This window comes from Lycorma delicatula, chromosome 3 (assembly GCF_047948215.1).
Source record: "Lycorma delicatula isolate Av1 chromosome 3, ASM4794821v1, whole genome shotgun sequence".
Lineage (NCBI taxonomy): Eukaryota > Metazoa > Arthropoda > Insecta > Hemiptera > Fulgoridae > Lycorma > Lycorma delicatula.
The window spans coordinates 24171048-24189408 of NC_134457.1; the positions used below are offsets into that span (position 1 = coordinate 24171048).

Below are 18361 nucleotides of genomic sequence, written 5' to 3' on the forward strand. Positions count from 1 at the left end.
TCATGTGGTAGTTCTTCCGTAGGACTTCATCCGTGCCATTCATTGTTTCTTCTAAATCCTTTTTACTCTCAGCTAGAATTACTATATCATCGGCAAATCGTAGCATCTTTATCTTTTCACCTTGTACTGTTACTCCGAATCTAAATTGTTCTTTAGCATCATTAACTGCTAGTTCCATGTAAAGATTAATAAGTAACGGGAATAGGGAACATCCTTGTCGGACTCCCTTTCTTATTACGGCTTCTTTCTTATGTTCTTCAATTATTACTGTTGCTGTTTGGTTCCTGTAAATGTTAGCAATTGTTCTTCTATCTCTGTATTTGAACCCTAGTTTTTTTAAAATGCTTTTTTTTAAACGTTTTACTCCAGTCTATGTTACTGAATGCCTTTTCTAGGTCTATAAATGTCAAATATGTTGGTTTGTTTTTCTTTAATCTTCCTTCTACTTTTAATCTGAGGCCTAAAATTGCTTCCCTTGTCCCTATACGTTTCTTGAAACCAAATTGGTCTTCTCCTAACACTTCTTCCACTCTCTTCTCAATTCTTCTGTATAGAATTCTAATTAAGATTTTTGATGCATGACTAGTTAAACTAGTCATGTACATATATATATATACATGAAGTAAAATATCATTATTCTAATGCTGGAATAAAAATAATTTTGCATAAGAATAATGTGCAAAATTACTCTAATATACCATGCATGTTAGGGATTACATCAAATGATTAAAAAAACTATTATAGGGAGTATATAATAATACTTAACTTGATTATTAAAATTATTAGAGGGATTGTAGGTAAGAAGTAAATTGTATCCTGTACAACCTTTATAAAACATGGAACATTGTGGGGAATAGCATCATTTCCAAGATGTTATTCCCAGTGAAGGGTGTAAAGCAAGATAAAAACACTCAAAAAACCAAAGCCATGCTCAGTGACTGTTTTCTATTGATCGATTAAGTAAGAAAAAGTGCTTGGTGGCATTCACTGTGTCCTTTTGTTATTTTTAAGCTAATGAAAACAGTTATCAATTCCAATTCAAATATTATTTTTAAAAAAATACACAAGTCTTGGGTAAGAAGGTAAATCGCTTATAATCTGATGTTTCCAAACTGTTATGAAAAGATAATACATCGAGTTCAAAGTTATATTTAATAAAGTGGTTCTGGAGATATTAATTTGTTGATCTATAAGAACCGATTTACATATTTTATTTCAGTTTATTAATTATTGAAGCAGTTTCACTATATCTTTCTTTTTTCTGTTTAGCCTCTGGAAGCACTGTAAGGTATTACTTCAGAGGATGATATGTATGAATATAAAAGAAGTGTAGTCGTGTGCAGTCTCAGGTTGACCATTCCTGAGATGTGTGGTTAATTGAAACCCAACCACCAAACAACACCGGTATCCATAATCAAATCTGAATAATGATGAGTTTTACTATATTTGGATACTGTGAAAGTGCGGTGTGGGTTGGCATTAATTAGCAGTTAATAATGAAGTTAATAAATTAGCAGTTGATATTTGATTATATTTTTCAGAGACAGTTTTGCATTTAGTATGTAGGCCTGTCACACAAGGGATATAAGATCTATTATTTGAAGATGTATATTTGAATTAAGTAGTAAATATACTCTTTCATAAATTTGCATACCGTTATAAAATATAAATCCTGATCGGCTTTTGCATTTTTCACAATACAAAATTTCCAAATTATAATTCTGTCCAGTTAGTTATAAACATAAATACAGGTGCAATAGTGAATCAGGTGTTTAAAAGTATATCCTAAATAAGTAATAAGTATTACTTCAGCACTTCATTAAATATAAAGTGAAAACACATTATTCACAATTATTTAAAAATAACATTTTTAAGATGGCTATAATTTTTTTTTACACATTTTAACAGTCCTGTGTGTAGATTAACTATCACAATTTGCAGCGTGGCCATATGAATCTAAGACACCTCTTATTGGATCTGTTCTTTAAGGTTTCTTGGTGGTATTACCCAAAGGAAAAAATCACTTGGAGACAGACCTGGTGATTCACCTAATAATGGGTTTTTTGAGATGATGTGATTAGGAAGCAATTTTCTTATAACTATCATGGAAGCCCTTGCAGTTGGCTTATAGTAAAATCTTATTCAAATAACATGTTTTGATTAATAGGATGACAAGTTAATTTAGACTGAAGGAAGTTTTCTAACATGCTAACATAGAGTTATGAATTTACTGTAATTGCGTACCTGTCATCATCCTCAAAGAAATATGGCCCTAAAATTCCAAATGATGAAACGGCATATTAAACTGTAACTTGCACTATGAAAAGATTTATACTCGACTAGTAGCGAAAGTTTTGCTTATTGATGAAGTTTGAAAGAGTGAACATGAGTCTCATCAAAAGATAGTTTAGAAGATGATTTGTTTTGAATTAAAGTTTATCATGTCAATAACCAATGAAAGAAAACAATTTTGTTTTGTGTACTGAACATCATTAAGTGCATATACAATCTGAATCTTTTACAGATGGTACGGAAGATCTTATGTAAAATGCTCCTTATACCGCCATCAGAAATACCTAGTGGTACTGAGTAGGCTTTGTTGTAGAGCAACCTGAATTCTTGCAACATTTTTTGGAATACATATACTTATTAGTTTCGGATCTTTGTTTCAATATTGAGGCCATTATCTTAAAGCTTTTAACACGTGTTTTTATTATGTGGGTATAAGGCACTGTACCATTATGAATAATATTAAAATTATTCTGAATCACTCGCTCACTATATAGCTGTCATTGTTTATCTAATATGCTTTAACAGCAAAAACATTGTGCACCACTTCTCTAAGAATCCATTAGGACTGAAATGGTAAAAGAAGGATGCTACAAGATGAGAATACCTTTATTCTCTCCACTGATCAACGTAGATTACATTCAGTGTTGTCAATTCACTGTTGCACCAGTGATTTACATAACACTGAAGTCAGCTGCTTATATACAGCTGTTTATATACAAATATATAAATGAGCAGGAATATTTATACTGTTCTTATTTACAGTGATATATTCAATAAAATTTATCATACACAATTAAATGTCATATTTATTTACAGTCTAACAAACTATTACTAACCTCCTAAATAAGTTTCATTTTTGATTTAATGCAAAAATAAATACACTGGCCATTATTGATCAAATAAAATCAAGCACCAATGAGCAATGTAAGATCTGTTAAGTAAGCTTAATCCATTAAAAAATTCCCTGAAAGATCTTAGTTGATTTTAAATATAACCATTTATTGCATATAACCAACTTCTTCAGTATTTTTATATATATAGTATATCATTTATATATATAGTTAAAGAAGAAATACAGTGAAAATATTAAACACTTAAAACATATTAAGTGATCTCTTTTGATTTTATGAGTAACGACTCTAACAAATAGACTATAATACATAATCAGAATATAAACTGGCATGTAATTCTAATTTGTGTAAGTAAGGTTATGAATACAAAATTAATTCTGAATTCTGAAAAACTGAAATACTGAGATATAACTCTTAATAATATTTTCAGTTACATTAGTTAATTTTGAGATGAGCTCTTTATGCAGTCTAATAGCAAAAGAATAAATATATTTTTTAAACCAGGCACAAAAAGTTTAAGACTTATTCTATGGTATGAATGTGAACAAAATCAATTTTTCTAAACTGTGAGATAAATCAATATATAAGGTTATTTCATTTCATTTTTAATAATTAAAAAAAAAAACTTCAAAAGTCAAATGTAAAAATAATATTCTGACAAAAATTTACACATAGTGAAATAGATATCTTTAACATTTTTTTAAAATTTAAATACACAGATAGATTTTTGTTCATAGTTTTAAAAAATATGAAGTTTAATAAAAAAATAAGTGGAATTTTAGTTTTTTCAAAAAATCTTTATCTATTCATCATTATTGATTTTGTTACCTTCAATATGCTCCCCTTCAGATATAATACATTTGTGCCAGCGTTTTTTCCAATCTTTGAAGCACTTCTGGAACACAATTTTCAGTATAGCATTTACCTCCTTCAGAGATTCTGTTTATCTCTTTAACGTTGGCAAAATACTGTCCTTTCATGGTTCTTTTCAGCTTGGGGAATAGGAAGAAGTCACAGGAGGCCATCTCTGACAAATACAAAGGCTGATGCATCATAATGGTGATGTTTTGTTTTTTCAAGAACCAATGAGCAATGTAAGATCAGCTACGTATGCTTAGTCCAATAAGCAATTACCTGAAGAATCTTAGTTGATTTTAAATATAACCATAAATTCCATATAACCATCTTCTTTCATTAATTTATAAACAAGCTGTGAAGTGTGAGCATTATTGTACTGCAATATGAATGAATTGTTTTACCACAAATCCAGGCGTTTTATTCAGATTGCTTCATGCAAATAGCACAGAACTTCAGTAGTACTCCTTATTGACCATAAGACCTAGTAGCAAGAGTTCATGATAACTAAGTCACTGAAATCGAAAAACACAGTGATCAGAAACTTTACATTCGATTGAATTTGATGAGCTTTTTTTTTGGTCTTCCCTCTTCAAGAAGCTTCCATTGGGACAAGTGAGCCTTAGTTTTAACATAATATCCACACACCCATGTTTCATCATCAGTTATGATCATTTGAATAGTTTTGAATCATCATTCACTTCATTCCACAACTCCTGAGCAATATTCAATCGGCATTGCTTTTGGTCGAAATTCAACAATTTTGGAACAAATTTGCTGCCACAGATTTCATTTCCAAAACATCAAAAACATTGCTTGGCAAGAGCCAAATAATATGCCAACATCATCAGCAACCTCTCTGATAACGATTCAGTGATTGTCCACAATGATTTTTTCGCTTTTTGGCATTGTCATTGGTGGTTGATGTGCTGGGAAGTCCAGGGCTCATCATCTTTAACATCTTACAGCCTTCTTGGAAACATTTTTACCACTTGTAAACACTTGTTTTATTCATAGAAGAATTGCCAAAAGCAACATTCAACATTTGCCATGTGGTGCTACACTTTATTCCATTCTTAAATCAAAATTTAATGTAAATTCTTGTTTCCATTTTTTCCACGAGATAAAAATCGCCAACCATATGAAAACGGTTTTTTTTTTCTTGGGGGAGAACAAAAAACGCTTGCGTGTTTTCAGCTCCCTTAATAAAATAAATAAAAAAGGAATAACAGACAACAAAAACTACATGATCTAAAAGTAAACAAACAGCTTACATAATATTAAAACAAAAAAAAATAATAAAAATAAAACATTAATAAACTACAATATTTAAAAACAAAAACCAAAACTTACAGTTAATAACACAAACAAAATACAAAAAAACAATAACTAAAATGAGAAGAGATAAATAATAAGAAGAGAAATAAATTTAAAATGAAATAAAGAATAAAAACAAACATAAAAAATATAAAATTTAAATAAAACAACTAAAATTCATCAAAGTCTGACAGGAGTATATGGGCCCCTTATCGAATAACAGAGCACTAAAGAAAACAAACTTAAAAAGCTAATGAAAACAATATTAAATTCTATGGACTACACTGATTCATTGCAGAAACAACAACACCCAGCTTAAAACCTCCTTGTCATTGCCCAGGATTTGACAAATGTTCCTGGGCAACTTAAATTTACGATGTAAGGCCACATAATACATGCATTTACAAGGATGTAGCGCACAGTTAGGCAGCAGTCACGTGTTATGCATTTTCTGCTGACATCAAGTACCCATGAGTGGCTCTCATATGTCCTATTCGCAATCGGCAGAGGACCACTTCCTCTCAGCGAATTTTCCTGTGGGAGGAGTCCCATAGCAATACAGTATCTTTCATATGACAAAGTTTGTGTTATCTACTGTGTCAATCCAGTTCCTCTTGGCACTTTACATGAAGCGTGAGTTTTATACAATTAATAAAGTCGGATGTACTAACATGGGTTGTGAAAGAGGGTTGACTAACATGGATCTTTAGCAGTGGAATCTGCTTGTTCATTGCCCTAAATCTCCACGTGGCTAGGATCCAGCAGAAACTCACTTGTGTGTTGCAAAAACATGTGTACCCTTTTTGAAAGTCAACAATTAATTAAGCATTCAATGTAGCTACCATTGTAATACATGTTACGGACAAGTGTACCAACACAAAAAAAAAAATTGTGACAACTGGACTTACACAGCACAGAAAATTAAAAAAATTCCCCATATTTTTTAATCAAACCTCAAATAGTTGAAAGATTACAGACACCATTACATAACAACATTCTGACAAAAATTTACACATAGTGCACAGATATCTTTGACTTCAACATATTACCTTTGCCACACATAAGCTGCATTTCAACATAAGTCACTACACAAATTCCAAACCTCCATTGCATAGTAGCATTTTTTCTATACCTTCATTGTACACTTCTGTCGCCAAATACTTGAACAAATCATTGACAACTTCTTTCAGTTCTTGAAAGTGCCTGCCTCCTAAAACTCTTTCAAAAAGAGGGGAAAAACATAATGCACCATTTTCTAACTGATGCTTTATTAACCACACTATCCTTAAATTCCTTTATTTGTAATTTTAATTGACTGTCAAACTTCAGATATTTTCATAATCAAAAACTGAATCACGCTACACACTTCACATCTGGTGGGATTTTCTATTTTGTCATACAGTTTGAAATCGTGTAAAAAAATATAAATGTCTGTACAGGATCGGAGTTTACTTTACACCGGGCTTGTAATGAAGATAGTTAAATGACATATCTACAATGGCTTGAATGGCTCTTGACAAGCACGAAGGTTAAATGTTCTTTACTTTCTGAATGACCCTCATATTTTAAGAGCAGCCACTTAAAACTTTTCCATGAAACACAACAGATTAAACTTTACACTTTACTTTTTTTTTATAAATTATTAAACACACTTGTACAAAGTAATCAGTGACAAGGGTGGTTAATTGGATGTTACCGAGATATTTTATGCTTATGATTATACTTCTAGTATCATTTATGCAATTTATTTCACTAGTAATAAGTGTAAAAAAATTTTTTTTTACATTCATATCTGTTAGAATACTGATTTAAAAGTATATAATTAATCAGTTGAATTATGATCATTCACTGCATATGAGGTAACAAAAATTAACATAGCAACTAGCAGTTAGTATATTTACCATGAAAAAATGAATCTTAGTGAAAGAAATAGGTGGTAGGATAATCTAGAATAAAACTGATTTTCTATTTAATGTTAATTCATCATGCAATAGATGAATGAATAAATGTTAGTGAAATTAAAAAAAAAAAAAACAAATAGAAAAAGTTATTATCAATAAAACAACTGATAAATCAATTCCACCAGAATCAAGACTTTAATTAGAAAGTATTTTTTGACTTAATTTTGTATTATAAATACATTTTTTATTACAATATTTGTTGATTAATGTAGTTACATATTGGGAAATGATAAAACTGATAACTGAAATTATAGATTAAGATGTTATAAGTTAGGCTCTTAAATAAAATATCATGAGGCTAGGATTCTGATATCACAATATATAAGTGTAAATAGTTACAATGAAAACATTAACAATTTTATAAAAAACTACGATGGTAAAATTGAAGGTTCCTTCTAAAAAATAATTTATGCATAATAATATTTTACAAAATAATCTGAAACAATATATCAGTAACAATTTTATTTTTTTACAAGTATGTAAGTTAATCTGATAGTGAAGTCTAAAATTACCTTGATGGTTAACAGGATATTGTGGTTTTGACATCATAACATTTATACATTTTTCCCTTTAAATTTTGTAAAAAATTTAAATGGAAGTATTTAATGAATGAATGTATTAAAAAATCTATTTATTACAAACACAATAAATTGTTTACAATCATATGTAAGAGGTGCTACCCAAAAGTTCGGGGAATTTTACCATAAAAATAAAATAGCTTACCATAACTTATAATTTCCACTGTCTTCTTCAAAGTAATCCCCTTGGGCATTGATACAGTGATCCCAGCATTTTTGCCATGATTCCATGCATCCCTGGAAGTCTGCAGGTTTAAGTGTTCGAAGCATGTTCTGCGTTTCTTTCTGAATCTCCTCAATTGTGTTAAAAAGACGGCCTTTCAATTGAAATTTTATTTTCGGAAAGAGAAAACAGTTGCACGGAGCAAGATAAGGCGAATTGGGTGGGTGGGGAATCACTACCATCTTTTTGGAAGCCAAGAAATTCCAAACGGCTAGCGATGTGTGAGCGGGCGCGTTGTCATGGTGCAGACCCAGCTGTTGTTACCCCACAGATCTGAACGTTTGCGCCAAATGCTTTCACATAACCGCTTCAAAACTTCACAATAGAACATCCCATTGACAGTTTGACCAAGAGGAACAAATTCCTTATGGATAATGCCTTGGATATCGAAAAAACAATCATCATGGACTTCACGTTGCTGCGAACTTGCCGTGCTTTTTTTGGCCGCGGTGAACTTGGCGACTTCCACTACGACGACTGCTGCTTAGTTTCAGGGTCCTACCCGTACACCCATGTCTCATCAACGGTTATGATGTTGGAGATGAGTTAGGGTCATCTCTTGCTGAATTTTTCAATTCACTACAGACAGCTACGCGATTTTGTTTCTGGCCGCTGTTCAACAGTCTCGGTACGAATATTGCATCAATGCGTCTCATGTTCAAATTATCTGACAAGATGCGTTGCACGGACCCATATGACATTTGTACGATTGCACAAACATCATGGATTGTTTGTCTACGATCTGCAACAATAGCCTCTCGCACTTTCACGATGTTTTCCGGTGTTGTGCTTGTTGATGGTCTTCCTGAACGCTTATCGTTATCGACTGTCGTTTGTACCACAAAAAAGTTTTACTTCTACTCATAGCATTGTCACCAAAAGCTTCCACAAGCATGTGATGGGTTTCTGCATCAGTTTTTTTTTAAACATGAAGCAAAATTTGATGCAGGTTCCTTGCTCTTTAAAATTTGCCATTTAGAACTTCGCCGAAGCAGTAAAACACAACGTTACACAACTGCACGAAAGTCAACAATGCAGCCTCTTACCATCACAGATGTTGGAACACTGATTCACAAACAGTACTGTTAGCCACATCTAGCGCAAACAGGTCGTACAAGCAATGGTTCGCGTGCAAAATTAAAATTCCCCGAACTTTTGAGTAGCACCTCGTATAAGTAATAAGAAAACTTACAAGAAATACAAAACAAAAGGAATAAATTATAAAAGTGTCTACATCAATAAATCTAAAAATTTTTACATTTTGTTCAAATTCTGATGTTTTCTACTTATATGGCTATCAATAAAGCTGAAGTTCACATTTCACTAAATATAGTTTCTTGAAGAGAATATCCTGTAAATAGTCAATATTCACAAGATGTATTTTAATCAAAGATTTTCTATAAACTCGCTCAATGGAATTTGCTTCAAATCTTTACAAATCAAAGAAAATGATAAAACACTCATCATGAAGTGCTTTAACACTCATTTGTGTAAAAAGTGAAACATTTTCTACAGTCAGATGTTAAAGTTTGTAAACATAACCATCTAAGTGAAAATGGGGCTTATCAAATGTTCAAAAAATTTTTTTAAATCTTTTAAGCAAAAATAATTTCCTCAATAAGATCACATTTTCAATGTTTGGACTACCTGAATCTTGAAATGATTAAAGTTTAAAACCAATTATGCCCTAAGTGTAATGCAAAAAGCCTATAAAAACTGCAAATCACTATGCAGAATTCTTTGGATTTTACAGGATTAACGTTCTGACTGTTTCAACAGTATCTGAAGTTTGAATTTTTTTATTGGGCCTGGATGTTTTTTATTCAACACTTAATCTATGCTTAAAAATTTTCAAGCAATAATTTTATATTGTAAGCTGCTGGAACCAGATCGTTAAGTTTAAGATGAAAGTGATGATGAAAGTTTAGCCACATACCTTCATAAATTAATGTTTTTATATTATAAAATGCTTTTATTTGAAAATGTATGATGCATGTAACAAAGTACAGTGGGAAGAGTTCTTATAATAGTGTAATAAAAAAAAAAAATCAAGTTGTAGTAATTTTATACTTCTGTTAGCTCAATATGAATATGGATAATGTCAAATATTACATATTAACATTGTTATTTACACTTCTACAGTTATTATGTAAATAATTATCAGTATAAATAATCGTTGAGTTGTTTGGATACTCACAGTCTAATCTGATGCAATGAAAGAATAAATTACACCACTACTATTAACTGTATGTTATATGATTAGTTCAGGAACCAAACAATTTTCTTAATAATAATTATTTAGATCTAGTTAAGTAATATACTGTGATATTAAATAAAAAAACAGATTACTACAGATAAAATGTAAACAAAAAGCCTAGTTACTAGTCTACTTAATGACATCAGTAAAAAATCCAATTTATTTCAAGTACAACAGCATTTAAGAATTTTTCATGCCACAGAATTTAAAAAAAAGTATATAATTTAAATTAATATAATTCCTTCCAGAGAAACAAATAACTCTGTTTCTCCTGTTTCACATTTTGTTGCACAAGAACAAAATTATTCATTTAGTGATAATCTTATATAAATTAATTTAACCATTCCTGGGTCGGTTAGGCATAACCCTAACCTTAGGCCATTCCTGAATCGGTTTAGGCATAAATGGCTAAGATTGAATTTTTTTTGAGGGGGCTCAGAGAAAAAAAAGGAAAAATAAGAATAAAGAATAAGTTACAAAATGATATTATATAGTATAATTTAAATTTATTTATAAATACATATATATAAAAACTCAAACAGACAAAAAAAAAATACAAAGAAATTTATTAATAAACACACAAACAAAAAACTTTGAGGCGACTCTTTTATTATATTTAAAATACCAGCCTTGGGTTCATCATCATTCAGTTAAGCACCCTTTCTCATTAGGAAATAAGTTTTACGGTGGGTTACAATCACTGCGCTTTCTAAAAGCAAAATAACTTCAAAACAAAATATCTGCTTGCACTTTTAAACTCTTCTCTTCAATAAACAAAATCACTGTTCCACTTATCAATCTACATCATCCAAAATTTCTCTAAAAACAACATTTTTCACTTGTTTATCTCTATGCTCTGGAGACAATTTCACTTTCATTCCACTCCATGCATTTACTTTTAATAACGCAACATACAACTACCCATGCCCAAAAACTTCTCTTCTCAAATCAATAGCAATCAATTCAAAATTTTGCCCTTGAGACTTATTGTCATACAAAAAGCTAATCGCACAGTAAACTGAAGTCTCTTCAATGAAAACCCTTGTGCACTCTCATCAATCAGTTATTCTTGGAATACAAACTGTTTCTCCTGGCTTATCTCCAGTCAAAATTTTGTACTTTAAAACATTATTCTCCATTTTTCTAACAATAAGTTTCGTTCTATTGTACAAACCACCTTTTATGCTCAAATTTCCTGAACACATGACAATCGAATTATTCTTTAACTTCAAAACATGAGGAGGCAAATCAGTTGGATTATGCTTATTTAAAACCTAATAAAAATTCAATATTAAACAATAATAGAAAACATGAATTTATAATGTGAATTAAAACATCAGCATTAATAATAAAAAAAGTGTTAGCAGTTTGTTGGGGCGTATGCGTTTTTATGTGTATGTTAGTGTGATTATGTGTTCTGTTAAAGTGGAGTGGGGAGATTGGGCAGGTCAGTGTGGATTGGAAGGGGGTTAGTGAGTGTTGTGGACACGGGCAGTGTTGAATTCATGAGCTGTGTGTGTGCAAGTGTATAGTCCATTTTCAATAATTACAATCAAATTCAATGTGCTCAGTAAATTTATTTTTTTCATTAAATGTCACTCAATTTGTTAATCAAGGTGTCTTATCATTTTGTACCCCAGCAACCGGTACAAACCAGCCTATTAAATTCAAATTAAAAGTCATAATAGTGTTACAGTCCACTATTAGTGCTGAACACAGTTCCTTTTTTTAAATTAAAATGAATATTCGATGAATAATAAATATGAAAATTAAATGAAATCAGAAAAAGATGATGAAGGAAGATCAGAAGAAACAGTTTTCCAGTTGTATCATAGCTAATTTGAGTAATTACATTTTGGTTATAGTTCATTATTTTATGAAGAAAAACAATCACATAAATAAAAAAATATATTATTAATATACTCGTATATTTCGCATATATATTGATTAAATAAATAAATATATATTACAAGTATAAATATTAGCAAGTACAAGTAATAAATTTATAATATCACAAGTATACACCTAACAACCACAAGACATGTACAAATGAATTGGGATTTTCCGCTAGTGATTGGTACATTCTGGTATCTATTATCTGAGCACATTATTACTTATTGTTGTACGGAATGACATCACTCAGACTATTGGTGTTTTATGTGCTAAGCTACGGGCATGGACACACACGCAGCCAGACACACATACAAATGCCTTTTAGGTATGATATGAAATATGACCTATTAAAAAATATGACATTAAAAAAGAAAATAAAAGTCCCAGAACTGCATTTCTGATAAATCTGTGGTAAAAGAATAAAAGATTGGGACTGAAAATACACTATTTTATGTTTCATGTAAAATAACTTTATTAAATGCTTAATAAACACATAAAAAACTTGTAGAGCATTTGATTAGAGTAAAATGGCATGAATAAAGTCCACAGAAACTAAATACAAACATAAAAACTTCAGAGATTACACTGATAGTCAAAAAATATTTTTTTTAATGTTTCTCAAGACTTGCCTTTAAGCATTATCAGCCACGATTACAAAGATTATTTCATGAAGATGATATTTTACATCAAGTATAACGTGACATAAGGTACAGAAGGTATAATTTTGTGATGAATTTATTATTCATTACGATGCAACGATACCATTTAATGGTATGATATGAAATATGACCTATTAAAAAATATGACATATTAAATTTGTTTTTTAAAGTGTGATACCATTTCTTGAATTGCTTTTTTGCGTACATTACAGATCTGTAAATACAGTTTTTCTATCACTCTTAGTTCTAAATAAATTACGCTTCAAAAAAAATTAAGGGAAAATATAGTTAAAATCTGTAAAATTTATAATTTTGCATGGCCATACCTGTGTTAGAATGATTTCGCTGATGCTGTTCTTTTATAAATAGCCTCAGGCACATCCCAAATTAATGTCCAACAGTAGTCGGTTAGTATATTAATATTCCATTTCCCTTTATAGCGACTTTGCATCACTGAAATGTCTTTGCAGAAACATTCACAGTGTATAAGAAGATGGTTGATATCAAATGGAGGATTGTTTAATAGCTCAAGAATAACTATTTCATAGCATCTCAAAATGTGAATTGCTGTCTAAGAAATGGTCCCAATACTCCCTTTTTTATACTACTTTTAACTTCAACCCCAGGTACATAAAGTTTCTTCTCAATAATTACACAAGGATTCCCACCAAAACCGTAAATATAATTAATGTGGTTTACAAGGTCTTTAATTTATTGCACATTTCATTAAATGGTATCGTTGAATCATAATGAATAATAAATTCATCATAAAATTATACCTTCTGTACCTTATGTCACGTTATACTTGATGTCAAATATCATCTTCATGAAATAATCTTGGTAATCGTGGCTGATAATGCTTAAACTTCAATTCTTTTTTCCATCTTTTGTAAAAAGATGTTAAAAGATTTTGAGGATATTTCAAGACTAACCTTTTCCTTTTTGGTTGATGTTTGAGGGCTTTTTGCTAAAGACTCCAACATGTTTGTTTTCTAAAGTTCTTGGCCCATCTGATTGAAGAGTATTTCCAATGGCTCCAGTATTTAAAAATGTTATATTCAGGGTCAATAATTACAAAATCTTGTATCAAATTTTTCATGGATGAGACCAGTATCCTTATATCTCTTTTTTAAATTTAAACATAAAAATTCATTTCTGTTCTTGCACTTAATATGCTATTATTGTCAAAAAATATAGTTACAAAAATGAATTCAATAGCAATTGATTATAATTACATCAGCTGACTATTACAAATTGTAAAAACCAAAATTACCCAGCTGTTACAGAATTTAAATCTGGATGCAGGGGATATCAACTTTCAAATTTTATCCCACCTGTATATCTCACTCAATAGCTGTAATGTATTGAAAAACTGAACAATACAAAAATATCATAAATTATTAATATTAGTAAAATACATTTCAACTATATTAAACTTTATTTAAAGTGATAAAAAAAAGTTATTAAATGAGCCTTTTTACTTCTAATAATGAAATATAGTATACTTTCATAAACATCCTCTTTATATTTTAATTTAATGTTTTTATAAATTATCTACCTGGTATTATAATATTTTCAATTAAATTAAATGCCTGATTAACATTTTTCACCCAAAACTATTTCTTACTGAAATATGTGTTTTTATTTAATACCTTTTCTTTTTCAAGTACATTTGTCAAAAAAATTTCCATTACATAAAATTTAAGCAATGCTGAATTTAGTAAATAATAAATTAGTATATCACAGAATTATTGACGACCTGAATTGCTGAGGGAAGTTAATTAAAAATTTAGTGATTAAAAGAACAAAATGTTTTATTGTCAACCTCTAAGGGCTACATAGTCTTAAACTTGGGAAGTTAAACAGAAGAGTAAAGCTGGTTTAAAACACAAGGCTCTATTTTTAATATAATGTACGTTTTAAAAAATATTAAAAAATGTAATATTCTTTTAACAAATTATTATATCAAATAACAAAAAAAACTTTTTATTACTAATTAGAGCCATTCATTTGATCTATTTAGAGAAATACAGATATAATGAAACCAAGAGAGACAACATAAATGTAAAGTTTGATATTAAACGATCAACAATTTATTGTCATTAGTCATAATAATACAGTAAAATAAAAGAATTAAATACAGTTAAATTTCTACGATATAAAAAGTCTATCACTAGAATTTATTTTTCAGATCTCATGACACTTCATATAGATTTCACATTTAATTCACAAATCTTTTTTGAGGAAATCTTCCATACATTCCTAGGCTCTCTTCAGAGCCAACTATGAAAACATTCTGTGAAAGTAAACAAAATAAATATGTTTAGTATTAATGGACTAAAAAAAATATTACGCTACTTTGAAAACTTGAATCACATAATGTACAATCGAATGGTAAAAGAAACATAAATATAAATTTCTTTTCCAAAACAAATGTAAAAAGGTAAGTTTTTAAACTGGGTAAATGAGTTTGATATTTTCTTTAACAAAAATTGAATTATAAACCGCTCTAATCTAACTATAATAATTTACATAATAATTATATACTTGAGAAGCTAGAATGACATAATTCCAATTTATTATACAAATAAAAAAAAAACCTATAACTCACTAATAAATCTATAATTGTTTTTAATAACAGAACCTTGAAAATTTTTTGATACATGCAAGGAATAGAACAGACGTTTTTATCTAACATGCAATCATGAAAATAATAGTATTCATATGTAAGGTCTACAAGAAAAGGAATTCCATCACTGAAAAATAAGCATCACATATAAAGCTCTTAAAAATTATTTTCATCATTAATATCTTTTATAAGAGGCTTGTTTTTAAAGTAACACCTGTTTTATATTTGGCGCTTATATATGCTACATAAACAGATGGTGCTTGTGTAGCCACACAATTAGCTGTTAGCAAAAATAGTTTAGTAATTTTGTTGTTAGTTGTTTATATTTATCCATTTATAATTTATGCTGCAATTCATGATTTCATCAAGTGTAAAGTAAGGAGTAATCCAATTTTTGATGACAAATCAATTCTGCGGCTGAACAGGCATATTTGTGATATTTACGGGCCAAATATCATGAAAGACCACTAAAGTAAGACAGTGTTGTTATTAGAAGGGTGAACGAACATTTGTGATGAAAAATGTAGCAACTGGTTGGTTATAATGGGCGATTTGATTGAAGATTTAATGAAAAATCTGAGAAAAACGGTGCTTCACCAAGCTATAATTGTCTTTGATTTTTCTGTTTCATGATCTTTGATTTATGAAGTTTTGCCTAAAAATTGTCCACTTTTTGCAAAAAAAAAAAAAAAACCAAAAAATTGTGTGACAGATAGTGCTGAAGATATTAACCGACACACACAAGGAAAAATACCTTGCTTTAGTGCTTGAATTTTTGCGGCACTATAAATGAAAGTGATGGATTGTTTGATCACTTTGTTACTGGAGATGAAACCTCGATTGCTCATTTGAACGTCAAGACAGAGCACAGGTCAATGTGATGGCAGCATTCATAGTCTCCTACATTCAAGAAGTTCAAACAAGAATGAATGGTAAAGAAGCTTACAACTACTGGTTTTTGGGACAAAATAGGTGTCTTACTTGTCAAATTTCACAAAACAACTGTGAATACCAATATATATTGTGAAAAGTTAAAAAATTAATATTTACAAACGTTAAAAAAAGAGCAATAAAAAGCAAACAACATAAGAAGTTATCATGCAGGATTTTTTTACATAAACAATATGAAAAATTTCATTGGAAAACCTTCAATCGTACACCCTATAACCCTGACTTAACTCCAATCAACTGTTTTCTTTTTCTTCACCTTAAATAGTGGCTTGCATCATAAAGGTTTGATAATAATGATGAATTGAAAATCAGAGTTATTGGGTGGTTTGAATTACTGACCGTGAAATTTCTTGCAGAGGGAATGAAAAAGCTAGTAAAACGCTATGAAAAGTGTTAAAGTTGAAGGCAGTTATGAAGTAAAGTAATAAATGAATTAATATCTGTCTATGTGAACTTTAAATGTGGTATCTGCTTACTTTTAACATGTTTCAGTACTCTGCTTCATCTACAGAAATCACTTACTGCAGATCGTCATCATATCAAGATAAAATGAAAAAAAAAAACACATATATATATATATATATATATATATATATATACACACAAAGCCATCATAACACAATCAATAACACATTAAATTATGCACAGATGCAACTAATACACATCGTATTCATGTACAGTGAAAGTGGACGATGTGGACTTACTCTATGTAAATGATGGTGTGTATGTGTTGTGTTTATGCATGTTTTTATGTATTGTTGATTTGTTATGATTTTGTGTGTACACCTTAGTGTTTGTTTTTTCATTTTCTCTATCATCACATCTTGATGTGATGATGACCTCCAGCGAGTGATTTTCTGAGATGGAGCAGAGGATCGAAATATGGTAAAAGTAAGTAAGTACCATACAGAAAGTTCAAATAGACTGATATAATTTATTAAATTAATTATCAATTGTAATTTGGATACATTAAAATGAATTTCAAAGTAAATAAATGTAGTTTTTATGCATAAGTAATAAAGTTTTTCATATTTTTCAGTTTAGTTTTTAATTCAGCATAGACCTTACTTTAAAACCATGTCTTGTATAATGTGGAATTTCTTGTAGTTTAGCTCATACGTACAAATTGGTATTTTGAAACTGCTTTAAACTATGCTGTTTAATTTTACTAATGATCACATTCCTTATGCCTAATTATGAGTATTTGTGTTTTAGTTCAGGAGAGTTTAATCAGACAATTTCATACACAGAACAAATTCAGAAACAACATAACTTCTGACTTTAAGAAACTGTCAAAAACAATTTCTAGCATAGATCTAACCAGTTTTCAAAACTTCTAATACCTATTTCTACATTATAAGATGGAAGTTATTACACAATTAACAGTTGGTTTATTTTAAGTCTAAAAATACTAATATTTTTTACAAAATTAAAAATGTACGCACTTATGCAGGTAATTATATACAATGTAATTTCTTAGTAAAAATTGAAAAATCAGGTGATAACTTCATAATAGAAAAATTGTCAGGTGATAAGTATTGATAACAAATTTCTCAGTTTTCATTCCAAACTTACAAGTATTAAAATGGTCAAACTGTAATGGTCAAAGTATTAAACTGGTCAAGGATACAGGACGATAACTAGAAGGATACAATTTATCTTTACCAGGTTTTTGTAACAGAATCATCAATGCTTCCAACCAAGAATCTGGAAACACTTAGTCAAAGAATATTTTATTGCAAATAGACAAAAGATGTCATCGCTGTAAAGTATCAGACAGGGATACTTTTCAGGGTCACTTCCCGAAAAGTATCCAGGAGGTGAAATAACATTCTGAATATGATATCACGTTTAGGAGAAGTGTCACAGAAATTATTCAAGGCATAACTTACTTC

General features: G+C 29.8%; 1 protein-coding gene across 3 annotated transcripts in view; it reads right to left on the minus strand.

The window, feature by feature from the left end:
* LOC142321453 (putative phosphatidate phosphatase) overlaps positions 1–18361 on the minus strand; it is an 83237-nt gene that overhangs the window by 11975 nt on the left and 52901 nt on the right. Inside the window, exon 6 of one of the 3 annotated variants that reach the window (XM_075359546.1) lies at positions 10874–11608. The exons of 1 other annotated variant lie outside the window; for it this stretch is intronic. In XM_075359546.1, the coding sequence (XP_075215661.1) occupies positions 11390–11608 (219 nt within the window). In that variant the 3' untranslated portion in view covers positions 10874–11389. Of the gene's footprint in view, positions 1–10873; positions 11609–14951; positions 15183–18361 lie in introns of those variants that run through there. One more of the 3 variants, XM_075359548.1, reaches the window with a different exon arrangement.